Source organism: Centrocercus urophasianus, unplaced genomic scaffold (genome assembly GCF_019232065.1).
Source record: "Centrocercus urophasianus isolate 14NV4802_14NV808 unplaced genomic scaffold, USGS_Curo_1.0 seq_14, whole genome shotgun sequence".
Classification (NCBI taxonomy): Eukaryota; Metazoa; Chordata; class Aves; order Galliformes; family Phasianidae; genus Centrocercus; species Centrocercus urophasianus.
In genome coordinates this window covers 1,454-15,724 of record NW_024884586.1, presented here as the reverse complement: position 1 = coordinate 15,724, position 14,271 = coordinate 1,454, and the positions used below count along the sequence as shown (strand labels likewise).

The 14,271-nt window shown below is 49.1% G+C and overlaps 1 protein-coding gene across 12 annotated transcripts in view; it reads left to right on the top strand.

The window, feature by feature from the left end:
* The window catches only part of DAGLA (diacylglycerol lipase alpha), a 64,588-nt gene extending 52,347 nt beyond the window's left edge, over positions 1–12,241 (top strand). For all 12 annotated transcript variants that reach the window (XM_042813254.1, XM_042813250.1, XM_042813255.1 and 9 more), the window contains 3 exons: positions 282–411; positions 1,164–1,345; positions 3,299–12,241. In XM_042813254.1, the coding sequence (XP_042669188.1) occupies positions 282–411; positions 1,164–1,345; positions 3,299–4,226 (1,240 nt within the window). In that variant the 3' untranslated portion in view covers positions 4,227–12,241. The remainder of the gene's footprint in view (positions 1–281; positions 412–1,163; positions 1,346–3,298) is intronic.
* Positions 12,242–14,271: the final 2,030 nt, after the last annotated feature.

The following is a 14,271-nucleotide window of genomic DNA, read 5'->3' as shown; positions in this document are numbered from 1 at the left end:
TCCAACAGAACATGAATTCCCAGGAGAGCAGTCCATCTGTGAAGGAAGTGGCTTTTTTCACTGCCTTACGGTGGCAGTGATTGCAGTGTGAGGGTAGAAAGATACTCATGCCACTGTGCGGTGCTTTAGAAGAATGTGTACCTAATATCTCCTCCTTCTGTTTTTCCTCCTGTTGTTTTTTTCTGTCTCTGTAACCTGCTGTTTTGCATGCCAAAACACTGGCTTGCTCTTCCGTCCCCTGCTCCTTGTTTTCTCCTCTGGATCCCGACTCCTTTTTTTAGTTGCTGTGAGCAAGAGGATCCCACTTACTTTGCTATCTGGGGTGACAATAAGGCATTTAATGAAGTGATCATCTCACCAGCAATGTTGCACGAACACCTCCCATATGTGGTCATGGAAGGGCTCAACAAGGTAATATTGAGAATTGGGGTCTGAGGGTGGGGAAGTGTGATGCAGTGGACTGAGCTTGAATGCAAGGGAGGCCTGGGTTTGGGCAGGAAAAGCGTGGCATTGTGAGGTGAGCTGTAGGCACAATATCTACAGAGCCAAAACTCTGTGCGTATTGGAGAGCCAGGGATACTCTGGGTGGGATTTGGGCTTATTAATTCTCACTGCAAGAGCACTTCTGTGCCCTTACATGAGGTATTAACGTGAGGTTGGGTGGTGTGTGGTTCATCCTCCCAAAGCTGGCTGTTACAGCTTGCAGTTCAGGTGAAATGTTGTGAGCTGTGACAGCACTGGATGTCCATGCGTGCAGCTGCACAGGGTAGTTCATAAGTGTTGCTGCAGCCCCTGTTAGCCTGTGGAGTGTCTGAGTTTGTGTAGTGGTTGTGGAATGGGTCTCTGCCTCTAAATGACGATTTGTACCCATGCAGCTCTACCGCGAGTTTTAGCCAAGTCTACTGTGCTGTTCTGGTCTGAAAGCTGTTCCTGACAGCATCTTTGGTAATCTCCCCTCTCCTGGGTTCTCAGGGACATCCTGACAGGGTAGACTGCCAAAATATGTTCATTTAATCCTTTATGTCAAGATCTTTCCATGTGCTTGTAGAAAGCATTGGTAAGAAACACAGTGGCAAAACCAGCAGTTCAGAAGTTCTGAGCTGAGAAGAGTGAAGTTGCTGTCTCCACTGAAGCACTGCTGTTCCTCTGCTTGCCTTGCACAGGTCTTAGAGAATTACAACAAGGGGAAAACAGCCTTACTTTCTGCAGCGAAAGTGATGGTGAGCCCTACAGAAGTGGATCTCACTCCAGAGTTGATCTTCCAGAGTCAGCCCTTGCCTAGTGGACCCTCTGTGCAGGTTGGAACTGGAGCCCTAACAGTGGACAGAAGGAACAGCAGTACAAAGTAAGAATTACATCTTGGATTTCATTGGAGGACTGTTGGCATGGGGTGTGGATCCTCTTTTGGGGCTTTGTGATCAGTAGTATAGACCCAAGGACTGCCTGTATGAGACTTCTAATTAATGTGACACAAGACATGATGAATCCAGGAGAAAAAAAAAAGATCCCTTGTGTTGCTCAAGAATCTGTGAGTGCAGCAGGATCAGGAAAACCTAGGAGTTGAAAATGTGGAAGGTTCCTTTTCTTATCCAGACAAGTAGGCTTTTCCCTGGAAGCAGAAAAGCAAAGCTTGCAGTCTTGCAGCCAAATCTCTGTGTGAATGATGTGGCCAAAGATAGCCCATGGCACTGATTCTCAAAAGCTGTGAAGCGGTGACAGCCATAAGCTTACAGCACACAGACAGACATGTGAAGTTACTTTATGTAAAGTGACTTGCATAATTCTATAAACTGGAGAATCTGGGAATATGGATACGTGTTGGGCAGGGTTACAGAACAACTATAAAAGCAATGTAATGTGAGGAAAGAGCAGCTGGTGTCCTGTTTGGTTCTCGGGAAGTTCGCTCTGGTGGAAAGCAGGCAGAGGGAAAAGTCATGTTCTAAGTGTTGGAATCATTCCTGTAGGGAGTGGGTTTTTTATTATTCCTGGCTATTGGATACTGGCATTGTTATTCTGTCAAGGGCCAAAAGGTGGAGGTTCATCTAGGAGGTATACAAAGGATTGGTTTGAGTAAGACTTCCATCTTATAGAATACATAAACTGCTTCCTATCCAGGAAAAAATGACAGGGAGACTCCCTGCTGGTTTTCAGGTAGCAACTGAGGTTTTGCAGGAGAGCACAGGTTTGTCTTTTTGGTTTCTTTCTGTGCACATTTTTTGTGTTTGAGACTTATTTCAAAATAGAACATGTGACTTCTACCACAGCATTGCATTATAGAAGGCAAACCTGCAGACCAAATAGGAAAGTGAGAAGATGAGAGGGAAGGTAGTTTGTACTTGAAGATGGGAGGCACAATGAAAACAGAAAAACATTGTAAGAGGCATTTCTACCACTTCTGTAATCCAGTAAAGCTTTTTTTCTTTTTTTTTTTGTAATACATACAAGCTGTTGTACCATTGATAATTTTATTAAGTGGAAACTGTTCTGCTTATATTCTTGAAGTTGATTCCTGTAAATATTCTTGTTCTACCCTCTGCCTCCATAAGAAGGTGGAGGTGCAGAATAAGCTCAAGATAAGATTTCCTTTGCAAGGGAAGGACTTCTAGAACAGAGATCTCAGGTAGAGACCCAACAGGAAGCTGTGTGCACCTGGGTGAGGTGCTTTGAGTGATGCATGGCTGAGCCTCTGTGAAGTAGCACAAGTGAAATGTAAATTAAAAAAAAAAAAAAAGTCAGCAAATGATAGAAAAATGTTAAGGCTTTTGTTGCAGCAAGAGTGGCCAGAGACAGCAAAGGAGAGCTGAGATAGCTGAGTGGAAGAGGAGGCAGCAGCAGCTTGTGATGAAGACAGAAAGACAGAAAGCAGAAAGACAGAAAACGTGTAGGTCAAACAGCAGGGACAGGAGTGATGACTTCTGTCAGAGCAGACTGATTGCTTCCTTTAGAGGTGAGTGAAGGCAGAGTGGGAATCCTGAAGTACTGTTCTGAAGGGAATGGAGAAGAGGGCAGAGAGGTTTGTGGCAGTTGTTAAGGGAGGCAGAGTTCTAGCCAGATTAACTAAAGGTCAGAGCTAGTTTACTGCCTCAGACTTTCTCCTGGAGTTCTTGAAACCTCTTCTCAGAACATTACTGCTCCTGAAGATAAAAAATGCAATAGTGCATTGCTCTGGTTAGATCAGCGACACATGACCTCAGTGTGCATGAGGGAGTCTGTGCCTCAGGTTTGGTTTTGTGGCTGTTCTGGCAGCTTGTGGTTCCGAGGAGTGAAGCAGCCTCACGTTCTCTGCTTGTCGTTGCAGGAGCAAGTCCCATTCTGAAATCAGCTTGGAGGGGTTTTATGAGACAAAGCCACTTTCTCCTGTGCAGAAAGACCCTGTGGAGCTTCTTCTCCTGGACACAAAGGAGCGTCTGTCTGTGGAGCTGCAGGACCGCCGTGCCCCTCTGGCGACCATGGAGAGCCTCTCTGACAACGAATCCATCTACAGCTTCGATTCGAGGCGCTCCTCTGGTTTTCGGAGCATCCGAGGCTCCCCCAGCCTCCACGCTGTCATGGAGAAGGATGAGATGCACTGCTTTTATATAGACCCCGCTATCCCTGAGGAGAACCCCTCCCTCAGCTCTCGGACAGAGCTGCTGGCTGCTGACAGCCTCTCCAAGCACTCCCAGGAGACTCAGGCTCCCGACAACGCACTCAACAGCGGTGGCACCACCCCTCAGCGGCGCTGCAGTGAGGAAGGGGCCAGCAGCGAGGGGGACCGCGTTTCCTTAGCCCCTCGTGAGGAGCTGTCCCTCCAGAATGGACGGCTCACCGATGTCCCCAGTCCGCAGGTGCTGGAATTTGCTGAGTTCATAGACAGCCTCTTTAATTTGGATAGCAAAAGCAGCTCTTTCCAGGACATCTACTGCATGATGGTATCAGATAGCTCCAGTGACTTTGTGGAGATGCCCAAGTCTGTTAGTGATCAGGAGATCCTGTTGAGAGCACAGTATGAACCCAACTTAGTCCCAAAGCCCCCGAGGTTGTTTGCAGGCTCAACAGATCCTTCGTCGGGCATCTCTGTCTCACCTTCCTTCCCCCTTAGTTCATCTGGAGAGCTCATGGACATCACTCCCACAGGCGTGAGCAGCCAGGAGTGCTTGGCCACTGACAAAATCCGGACTTCCACCCCCACTGGGCACGTAACCAGCCCTGCCAAGCAGGAGGACCTCATGATTTCAGCCCTCTAGTGCAGGGTAAAGGGGTGCGGCTCTGAGAGCTGATCCCATAGGCTGAGTGCTGGGATAATACTCGGAGAGGAGGTGGTCGTCAGGCAGTTGGAATTGGTGGAGACAGCTGGAAACATTCCTTCTGGGGTGACACGGTGGTGGCACGCCGTCTGGAGGATGGATTGTGCTCAAGTACCATGCTTATTGCTGGGAGAAGCATTGCCTCACAAGGCCTGCTACACTGAGAGGGTCTGAGTCACTAAAGGTAGATGCAAGTTCCCTACCTCAGCCTGTCTCATTCCATGTAAGAGGCAGATTCCTTGCCCCAGGGCACCTGCTGAGTTTGGGAGTAAGATACCCTGCTCCAGGGAATTCTCAAGGGCAAAGGGGTAGAAGTTTGAGAGTTGGATAGGCCAGATTCCCGCCTCTCCCCTCCCTTGGTAACATTTCAGTGGTTTTGGAAATGAACGGATTGAGACTTTGGGCCCTGTTGCACTACCATGTCAGATCTGGCCCAAGATCCAATTCGTCACAGTTCCATGGGGATTGCCTTCCTGGGACACTCTCCTCTTTTAAAGCCATTGGGGCTGTATTCTCCCCAAATGCAGTCTCCCCTTCCCTGGCCAGGTGCAGCAAGAATTGGGCTGGCACTGTGTTATCTCTCCCCTGAGTACTTCTGTGTTCAATGACTGCCAGGCTGCTCCTGAGAGGAACGGAAACTGCTCTGAAAAGCCCAAAGCCCTCTGCCATGTCTCTCCTACATCAGAAAAGGTTCTCCTGGACATCACCGTCATCACTCGGTGGCCTGGACTGCTCTGAGCTGGCGATGCTTCTGCAGGACTGACAGCATTCTCATCTCAGAGCTGCACGGATGGATCGACTTAGATTCAAATGGCTCGTCGACACCCAGCGTTGCTTCCTAGGCACTCTAGGATTCCCTCCTGGACCCTGCCAGGTCCTCATGCTACCCATATGCAGTCATCACAGATCAGTGCCAGCCGCTGTCATTGGGAGTTCAGGGAAAAGATGAACTTTTACTAAGTATTGGAACCTCTTGTATGTTTACAAAGCTGCTGAGCTTTTGGAAGGTATTTATTAAGCAAACAGGGAGGCTCTCTCTAGGCAAAAAAGTGTATTCGTTCTCTCCTCCCTAAGTCATTAGTGGGAGTACCTAGCGCTGCTGTGCAGAGCCTCCGTGCCCAGAGGAGCCTGCTGGAGCTACCCAAGTAGGGTATCTCCATGGTTTGAAGCAGGAAAGAAATTACCAATCTAGAAAGTTGAACATACTGTGACCTTGTGCAATCCTTTAACTGACAGAACATTTTCAGCGGAGTTACCAATGCAGTCTCATTGGAGCTGTGTCCTCCCTCACTGGAAAAGAAATTCCTCTTTTAACTTCCTTCTAACACTAGGGATGTGACTCCCTCCTCCTTAGCTGTGGTATTACCAATGTAGGAAGATGCTGCGCTTCCCAGGAGCTTGGTTTGCAACAGTTCCTGGGCTCCTGTGTTCCCTTAGGCTCTGGCTGTGCTCACCAGCAGCCCTGGTCATGGCTCAGGACTGTGCTGCCCTGGATGCAGCACAGGGAGCACAGCGGTGTCAAATACTGTCACATCAGAGCAGGAGCACTTTATAGCTGCTGTGTGTTGATGTCAGTAACTTCAGGTGCACAGAAATGAACTGGACTTTGTCCAAGTGCTGCTCTCCTGCTCCATTTCGTGTAGGATTCTGTATCCCCCTGCTCTTTAAAAATTACAGGGCCCTTAGAAATGCAGGGCTTTTGTTCAAACAGGCAGTAAAATGTTGTCCCTGTGCGTTAGATCCCAGAGGGGACCTTTTCTATACAGTCTTGATTTGGTGGGAAGAACCCCCTCTGAATTAGCTGTAATCTGTAAAAGATAAAAAAACACTTTGTTCCGAGCAACAAGTTGTTTGTTTTGCTAGTCCTTCAGAACACAGAAGTGTTCCCCTTGCTGGGAGGTGATGGCTCAGGAGCTCATACAGACAGCTGTGTAAGTGCCATCAGATCATCCACCATTGCAGACCACAGGGGAAGGCTGACTTGTGCAGGTAGTCAAGAAGCACTGCAAGGGTGATGTCCAGAAATGGGCACGTGGGTAGCTGTGAGGGGAAAGGGCTCTGAAGCACAGGGAGCCTGAGGCTAGCAGGCTAGCTCACCTCCTGATGCAGACTGCTGCCATGCACATACAGTGGGGAAAGGACTTTGCTTCTGCCTTTAGTTGTTGGCAGAAAGTGGGTAGTAAAAACACTTAGCACTTCGGCAGAGCTTTGTATCTGCAAAGCACTTTACAGACATGAAGAAAAGAATCACCTCTGTCCCTGGCAGCGAGCTATTAGGAGATGTCTCTTTGAGACTGGGTGGAACTACTGGTGTCCTATCTGAGGGATGGTGAAGAGATAATGCAAGCTGAGAAAGGTGGATAACTTCCCTCTTAAGAACAAGTTGTTTCACTAGTGACCCGATGCTGAATGGCTCACAGTATTGCACTAGAAAGTCACTTCTGACCTGGATACCTCCCATATGTCCTGGAAAACAATCATGGTGTGACTGTTTCGTTCTCTGTGCCATTGGAACTGTGTCCTTAGGGAATGGGATGACCTTGCCCTGACCAGCTGTAGCAGGAGACAGCCTGGCATGCTGCATTCTTTTTTTGCTCTGTGCTCTGTGATTATTGGGCTTCTCTGAAAAGCCTGGAAATGCCTCATATTTGTGACCTGGCCTTGCCATAGACCAAGTCAAGGAGCAAAAGAGCCCTTCTGGTTAACGTTCTGACTGTATTGCATTATGGGTGATTCCTGTTTTTCCATTGCTCTGTTGACAAACAGATCTGTTCCCAGTCCTCACGAAAAGTCCTCACTGAGTAAATCCACATTCTTTGCATTATTCCTGCTTTCAGAGTCTGAGTGTCTTCATTCTTATCACTGCCGTGCTGCAGGAGCCTCTGGACAGGCTGGTCTCCTGTTCTGTCCTGGCAAAGTTGTAGACACATCCTAAATCTGTAGCTACATCACTCATTTGTACTGCATACTATTCTTGCTTTCTCTGCCCTCGTTCTGCTCTGAGACACAGCTGTCTTTGGAAACTTGAAGCTGCTTCTGATTTCTTAATCTCTCAGCTTCTGGGTCCTGCCCTTAAGCTTTGTGCCTCTTGGAGTTTGTGCCTTCCACTGATGTTTCAGTGGGATGTCCCACTGTGTGTGGAGGCAGTGCTGGGAGAGCGGTTCGTCGTGCAATAGCACATCCTCAAATCTTCTGTCAGATTTGCTGGTACAGGTGTGAAGCTAAGACCACTAATGTCCAGCCCTGGAACATCCCCCGCCCCTGTCCTGAAGGTGTTCACAGGATGCAAGCTATTTGTCATCTGTTTTTACAGCCACAGGCTGCCCTCCAACCCATGGAAGTGAGTTGAAGGAGGCCTCTTTGATAATATTACAGCGAGTTTTGATAATCGAGCCCTTTGCACGTAGTGCTGGCTGAATTAGGAGGCTCTTCTGCATGAATAGCAATTGCTCTTATTGTTTTAATCACAGCAGTACCAACAAAGCAGGGTCCTGCTGTGCGAGTATGCAGAAGTACTGAACAGAAAGGCAGCTCTTCCCCAGAGCCTCACATTATGCCCTGTCCTCCACAGAGCTTCACGTGCGTTTTCTGTAGAGCTGATGTTCCCTCATCTCTGTGCTCCCTATTCATGTTGCCAGGAGCTACCTCATTTCTTGGTTACCATCTCAGGATGATGGGGTGTCTTTGTGTGCATCCTGGGTAGCATTACCTAAAAAGCTGTCCCTGCAGATCTTGAGGTGACCCAAAACACGGGTGAATGGGATTCCTGATGCTGTGCATCGTCCCTGGATTCCTGTCCTGCTGCACTTCTGTGGCAGACAAAGCTATCAAGAAAGGTCATAAGTACTTCTGACACCAGGAGGCTCGGCAGATGCATCTCGGCATCTGTGGCTTTTGCTTACCTGGTTTTTGATCAATATTTCCAGTGTTCATTCATAATTTCTGCAACCTTTAAGAACTGTTCAAACCACACAGGAGTTTTCTGAGATGTTTTGCTTGCTACAGAGGACTGAGGTGGCAAAGCTGGTAGTGAGCGTAGACATATAAATCCAGGGATCCCTGCTTATTTGCTTTTAGGATGTTGTTAGCTGAAGATCCCAAGCAGGAGCAGGACTGAACTGCTGCTGTCAATGGACAAGGGCACCTGGAGGGGAAGAGCACCGAGGGTGTGTTCCTTGGGGACTGTGTGCTCCTTGGATATTCTCCTGCTATGGCAATCTCTCTTGGCACGTGGTCTCCAGCAGAGGAAACAGAACACAGCTGTTCTGTGTGAAGCCCACGGAACTGGGTGAACATGGTGCTGCTTGGGTTATTTGACTTTACCAGGTGTCTTTTTGATTTGTCGCTGCTCTAGGTTCAGTGATCCCAGCCTCAACGTGCTCTAAAGCTTCTTGTTTTTGATTAATACTGCTTCCCTCTTTTAGTCCCTGCTGCAGCCTGTTTTCAGGCTGGCTGATGAGATCTGTGCTGTTGATTTGTAAAATACTTCTTTTTCATATATTCTTCATGCACTTACCTCCTATTAATTGCTGCCAAATTGTGCGTGCCAGCATGTTTAGAGCTTTCCTTTCACAGCTGTTTCCCTACGGGGAGGACTGGGATAAGGCAGCTCAGTCTTTACCAGCCCCAAATCCACATTTTTTTGTCCCTTGTCATTGTATTGGCACCCTGCTGCTTGCCCCTTTCCTAGTATCCAGACAGGATGCACGTTACCCTGTCTATGCAAGCAGTGCCTGGGTTCCTCTGTGTGTTTTACAATTGAATAAATGTGTGTCTAGGTACAGAGAAACTTGCTGGGGTGTCTTTATCTGAGTTTATCTAGTGAGCTACAAGCTCCTGCTTGCTTCTGCTGGGCGTCATGTGCACACATGAGTGCTGCATACATTCACCAGTGCTGGCCATATCAAAATCTCCCAAGGACATTTAAGATCACTTCTAGCCCCAACAAACCCATCAGCTTTGCCATTTGCTTAATTATAGAATGATATAATTGGGTTGGAAGGGATCTTAACATCTAGTTCAGCCCTCTTGGTGAGGGAGCTTAAAAGCTCTTCCAGCTTTCCTCCCGTCTGTAGCATTGCACTTCTTTCTGCTTTAGACAGTTGAAGTCTGAGATCCCCTCCATGCAGTCACTTGTTTCTGATCCCTTCTTCTCTTTCAGTTCACCCCACCAAATGTGGATTTTTGCCGAGCTGTTTTTTAACTATTCTGCTGCCAACAGAACTCCTCTGCACTTTAGGAAGCCCACAGATGAACTGTGTGATCCTCTTTCTAGTTGACAAAGCTTAGGGTGGGTAAATTTTTGTTGGCTGAATTCTTCCTTGGTAGCTCTAGAGAAGTAATACGTTAAAGAAGTACAAAGAGGTGGAAGGAAAATGAGTAGAATAGCTGACACTTTGAACCTAGAAGCTCACATTTAGAAGACAGATTTGCTTCTTGGCAGGTGAGGTGTCAGTTTCAGAGCTGGATTTAGGTAAGAAGTGCATCTCTTGTGCCAAAGCTCCCCCTCACGGTGCTGCCGCATTGAGGAGGCTGTGCTCCATGTCGAAGGGGAAGTGTGAGAGGTGCCAGTGCTCAAGCGATACCCTTTCCCCCTTGCTAGAGCAGGAGTGAGCAGTGTTCCCTCCCAGGGGCAGTCCGTGCCCCTGGGAGGCCTGCAGTTCCAGCTCAGAGTAGGGCCTTTGCTGCCCAGCCAAGTGAGTCTTACACCTGGGAGAGGGGCAGAGCCCAGAACCAAACCTGTTTCACTTGTAAGATGTTGTTAGGATGGAGAACTGGTTTGCAGAGAAGGTCAGTAGCCTGCAGTCTGCTCTGCAGAGCAGCAGTGCTGCTGACTTGCTTGTGTGGCTGCCAAACTTCGACTCTTTTCTTCACCATCTCTCTACTGTATCTGTGCCTTCCCTAGCCTTCACTCTTTGTGTAGCATGGGTGGATGCTGCCAGCCTCAGCTTTGCCTGCTGCAGGCATTGCACATTGGATGTGTGAAACAGTTGAGGAGCGGTTCCTTGTAATTCATAGCACTTTGCACTCCTGAAAAGCACCAGGAAACTTACACTGCTGTCTACAAGCACTTAGCTATCTTGATGGTTGATTTTGCTTGTTTTCTTGTGCCTTCTGTTTTCCCTTGGCTTGATGTCCTGCTTGGGGTCAGGCATCTGCCGGCTTCCTCTTCTGCTCTGCATGGTTTCTTCTCTGGCTGTATGAATGGAGATGTGGCATGGCCAAGGACTGTGCTACAGGTACCCCTCTCTCTGGACTTGTCACGCTTCCCATTGTCCCCTGCACCCTCACATTGTCTCCAAGTGCCAACAGCAAAGCCTGGACAAGCAATGTTTTCTTTTCCCCACACTGCCCTTAATCTGTGGCCCCTCAGTTCTGGATCCTCCTCTTGGGCAAAACAAGTGTTTTCTGTGCAGTAGGAGGGGAAGGTTTCTCAGCATTTCTTTCCTTTGGTTTATGTGACCTCAAGTGTGTTTGGAAGTTCCTCTAAGCTCTATCCACGGGTAAATCTCCTCTGCTCAAGATCTGACCCGTTTTTGCAAGGACTGATGCTGAAAGGGACATAACACGTTCTGAGCTGCCCCGTGCAGTTCTGATTTTACTGACGTTCCCAGGCTGGTTCTGGAACAGCCATCTCCCAGAGGTGTCTCTCTTTGGAGATCTGGGCATTTTTGCAGCTCTCATTGCTCTGTATGAGTCCTGACCTCATCACCTCATTCTGTGCTTTGTTTTTCATTCATGGAAGCTCCCCACCCACCCAGCACATCCGTACGATGAAGGGACCTTTATCTGGCTCCTTATTCCTGCAAAACCATTAAACACAGCAGCACAGAAACAAGCATCTTTCTTTTTTGAAATGGGGATCCTACTGCCTTGCTTCCCATCCCTTTGTGCAGTTCTGATGGCTCAGAGTCGGAGGTACCCGGTGCACGTGGCAATACCGAAGCAAGGTGTATTTGCTAGCTCACTGCCACACACATTCCTGAGGTTTTCTCTCCTTTATCAGCATCCCCATAGTGCTCACTGGCCGCTGTCTGCTGGCCCAGGGGCAGCTGCTGAACCTGCAGCTTCCTAGCTTTCCTCCGCAGGCACTGCAGCGCTGGAGGTGATGTCCAGATAACGGTCTCAAGCTCGTTCCTGTCTCAGCGATAAACCTCGTGTCAGCACGGCGCCTGCACTCGTGGCGCGGTACGAGAGGAGCTCTTTACCCTCAAGCCCCCCTCTGTTAGCTCAGCTGTTGCTGCGCTGTCGTGCTGCGATGGCCACTTCTTACGCCTCTGCTCCGTCGCAGAGCCAGCTGAACCAGAGGAGCCATGGGAAGCTATTTCCCTTCTCCCCGTGTTGTTCAGTGCCAGCTGTGTTGCTGCAGTCCAGCTGCAGTCCAGCTGCGTGGCCTGTTTGTTGGTGGGGGCTCCACGCAGCGCGGCAGATGGTGACTTCTTTGCCTCCCCCTACCCTCTGTGTCAGCAGACGCCGATGCCTCTATGGAAAAAGTCACCTGTGTCACACCCGGTGACAGCTCATACTAGGGTGGCTATGAGTTTGCTCTTTGATCCCAGTTGCCTCTTTAGAGGTAATGCCTTTCATGCTCATGTGTAGAACGGCCCTTCTAGGGAGCTTTCTGCAGGACTCGGGGCACTTATGTATGCAGTCAGGGGGGAAAACAGCACAGGATCCTGTGTTCCCATGCTCAGCTGAGAGATCACTGCCTGTCCCAGCAATGCTGCCCTCTGGATCCCTGCTCCGAGCTGCCCCAGCATGAAGACTACAAGGAAACTAAAGCACTCTTCATGTGCCATTCTCACTTGACTTTTTGTACGTATGTATGAAAGTTCTAAACTAATATTGCTGTAAAGAAAGATACAGATTAATATAGCATATTATATAAAGATATATGTATATAATTTTTTTCCCTATATTGTATGGCACTGTATAAAATGAATGTCGAAGCATGACTGGTGTATGTGACTGTGCCCAAGCCTGACCTGGGGAATGACAGCTGTGATTTGCCTGAAGTTTTGTCCCAAAGGGTTGTGCATGAGTTTGGAAGCCTGCACTATGCTCTCTCATTGCAGTGGGTCGTGGTGTGAGGTGCTGCATCACTGTGGCTGCCTGGGGAACAATCCCAGTGCTGGTCTCCTTGCCAGCTCTGTCCCTTTTGGATCTCAGCCTTCAATGCAATGGGAGAAACATCCCTACAGAGCAAAGGACACTGCTTTGTGTAGGTTTATCAGGCAGGATATGAATGCCTGGTGCTGTTTATGGATGAATAATGCCGTAACCATGAATATTCTGGATGGAGGAAAGCAATAGAGGAGGAAGGAGAAATGAGGGAAGCTGGGGGAGCAGGGTCAGGACAGGAGCAGGAGCTTTCTGAGCAGCACTAGGAACGCAGGCTGGAAAAGGAAAGCCTGGAAGAAAATAATGCTGTTAATCACTGCACAGAATAGTTTCTGGGGTTGTTCCTGCAGAGACTGAGTACTGCCAGGGAGTTAAGAGCTGAGGGGTGGCTGAACTACTGAGTTCCTATAAAAAAGCCCATAAAAAGTGCTGGTATGTTTAAATGCCTGCCTGACGCTTTGGTTTGGCTTTGTTTTGTTTTCCTACCCATAACTATCAGCTAGTCTCATAAAAAGATATTACTTCTATAAACACTTCCTCTCTCAGAGAGAGAAAACCATTAAACTCTGGATCCTACCCTTGTGTAAACACAAAATAATCCATGCTGTGGAGGGACTGTTCCAATACAGTTGCTAAGGAGGAAGCTTATGAATGCAATCCCAGCAGGCACTGTGGATGTCGCTTTGAGACCTGTTTCACTGTTGAAAGCCCTAGCAGGGATGGAGCTGCTATTCCCAAGACCACCCTCTGGCTATTTGGTACGATGGTGGCTATAGGAGGGATTTAGCAAGGATAGTTTTTCAGCTCCTTGGCCATAAAGTACCACAGCAGAGGGTGCTGTGCTTGTGCTGGCAGTGCTGCAGGCACCCTCAGGGCTGGAGTAGTGCTGCCTGCCTGCTCCTAGGGCTCGCTGCACAGCTGGCCATACAAACAGCCACGCTGCTGGAAGATCTCGAGCTCCGTAGGGTGAAGCTTGAGATGCGAGTGCAGCAGGAGCTCCTTTTCTGCCTGCTCAGCAGGCTTCTTGTGCTTCTGCTCGTGGCCATCCTGAACCCAGCACTGCTGGCTCCGGTGCTGCTGGCTGCAGCCATGAAAGCTCCCCCAGAATGCGTGTCCCTCGCTGGCGACCTTCCTTTATCCTTTTAATCAATGGTGGTGTTCTCTCCATCTTGGGAACAAACCTCTCGTAGTTAATGGATAACCAGGGAGAGATTTATCAGCATCGTTCTCTTGCCAAGAGGAGATAACCGAGCGAGCCCGCAGTGCCCTGCTTCCGCCTGCAGCAGCTGCCTTGGGTGTGGATGGGGCATCCAACAAGGGCGAGCCCGCATCCTCCGCCGCCTCCCTGCCTGCTGTCTGATTCTGGAGGAGGCACGCAGCCTCAGCACGGGGCTCTCAGAATAGAGAGGCTCGTGAGGATGGAGCTTGCTCGATCCACCTGCACTGCCTTTGTGGTGTGCTGGTCCCACACCTGGGAGAGCAAGGCACCCGTGGGATGCGTTCCTGTATGGCTGGCTGTTGTTGAAATAAGCCAAGTAGGTCTCCTGCAGCTGTGTGATGTGGGATATCTGGCCCCCAAAGCATTGGTACTGTGGCTGTCTTTCCACCTGGTTTTGCGGCTCTCCTGGGAATCGAGGCTCTTCACCAAGCATTTCTTCCATCCTTCGAGCCCCTTGGAGCCCCGCTTTGTCTAGAAACTGGCAGGAGTTGCATAATGCATGAGTGAGAGGCAGCCCAAGCAAGCAGAGTTTTGTTCAGGTGGCTGCACTGCTTTCATTCTGAAATGCCTTCGTTTGGCACAGCTGGCAGGAGGATCCCAGAAAAACCATGCTTGCTGAGGGGGGAGAAATTGCAGCAGCATTTG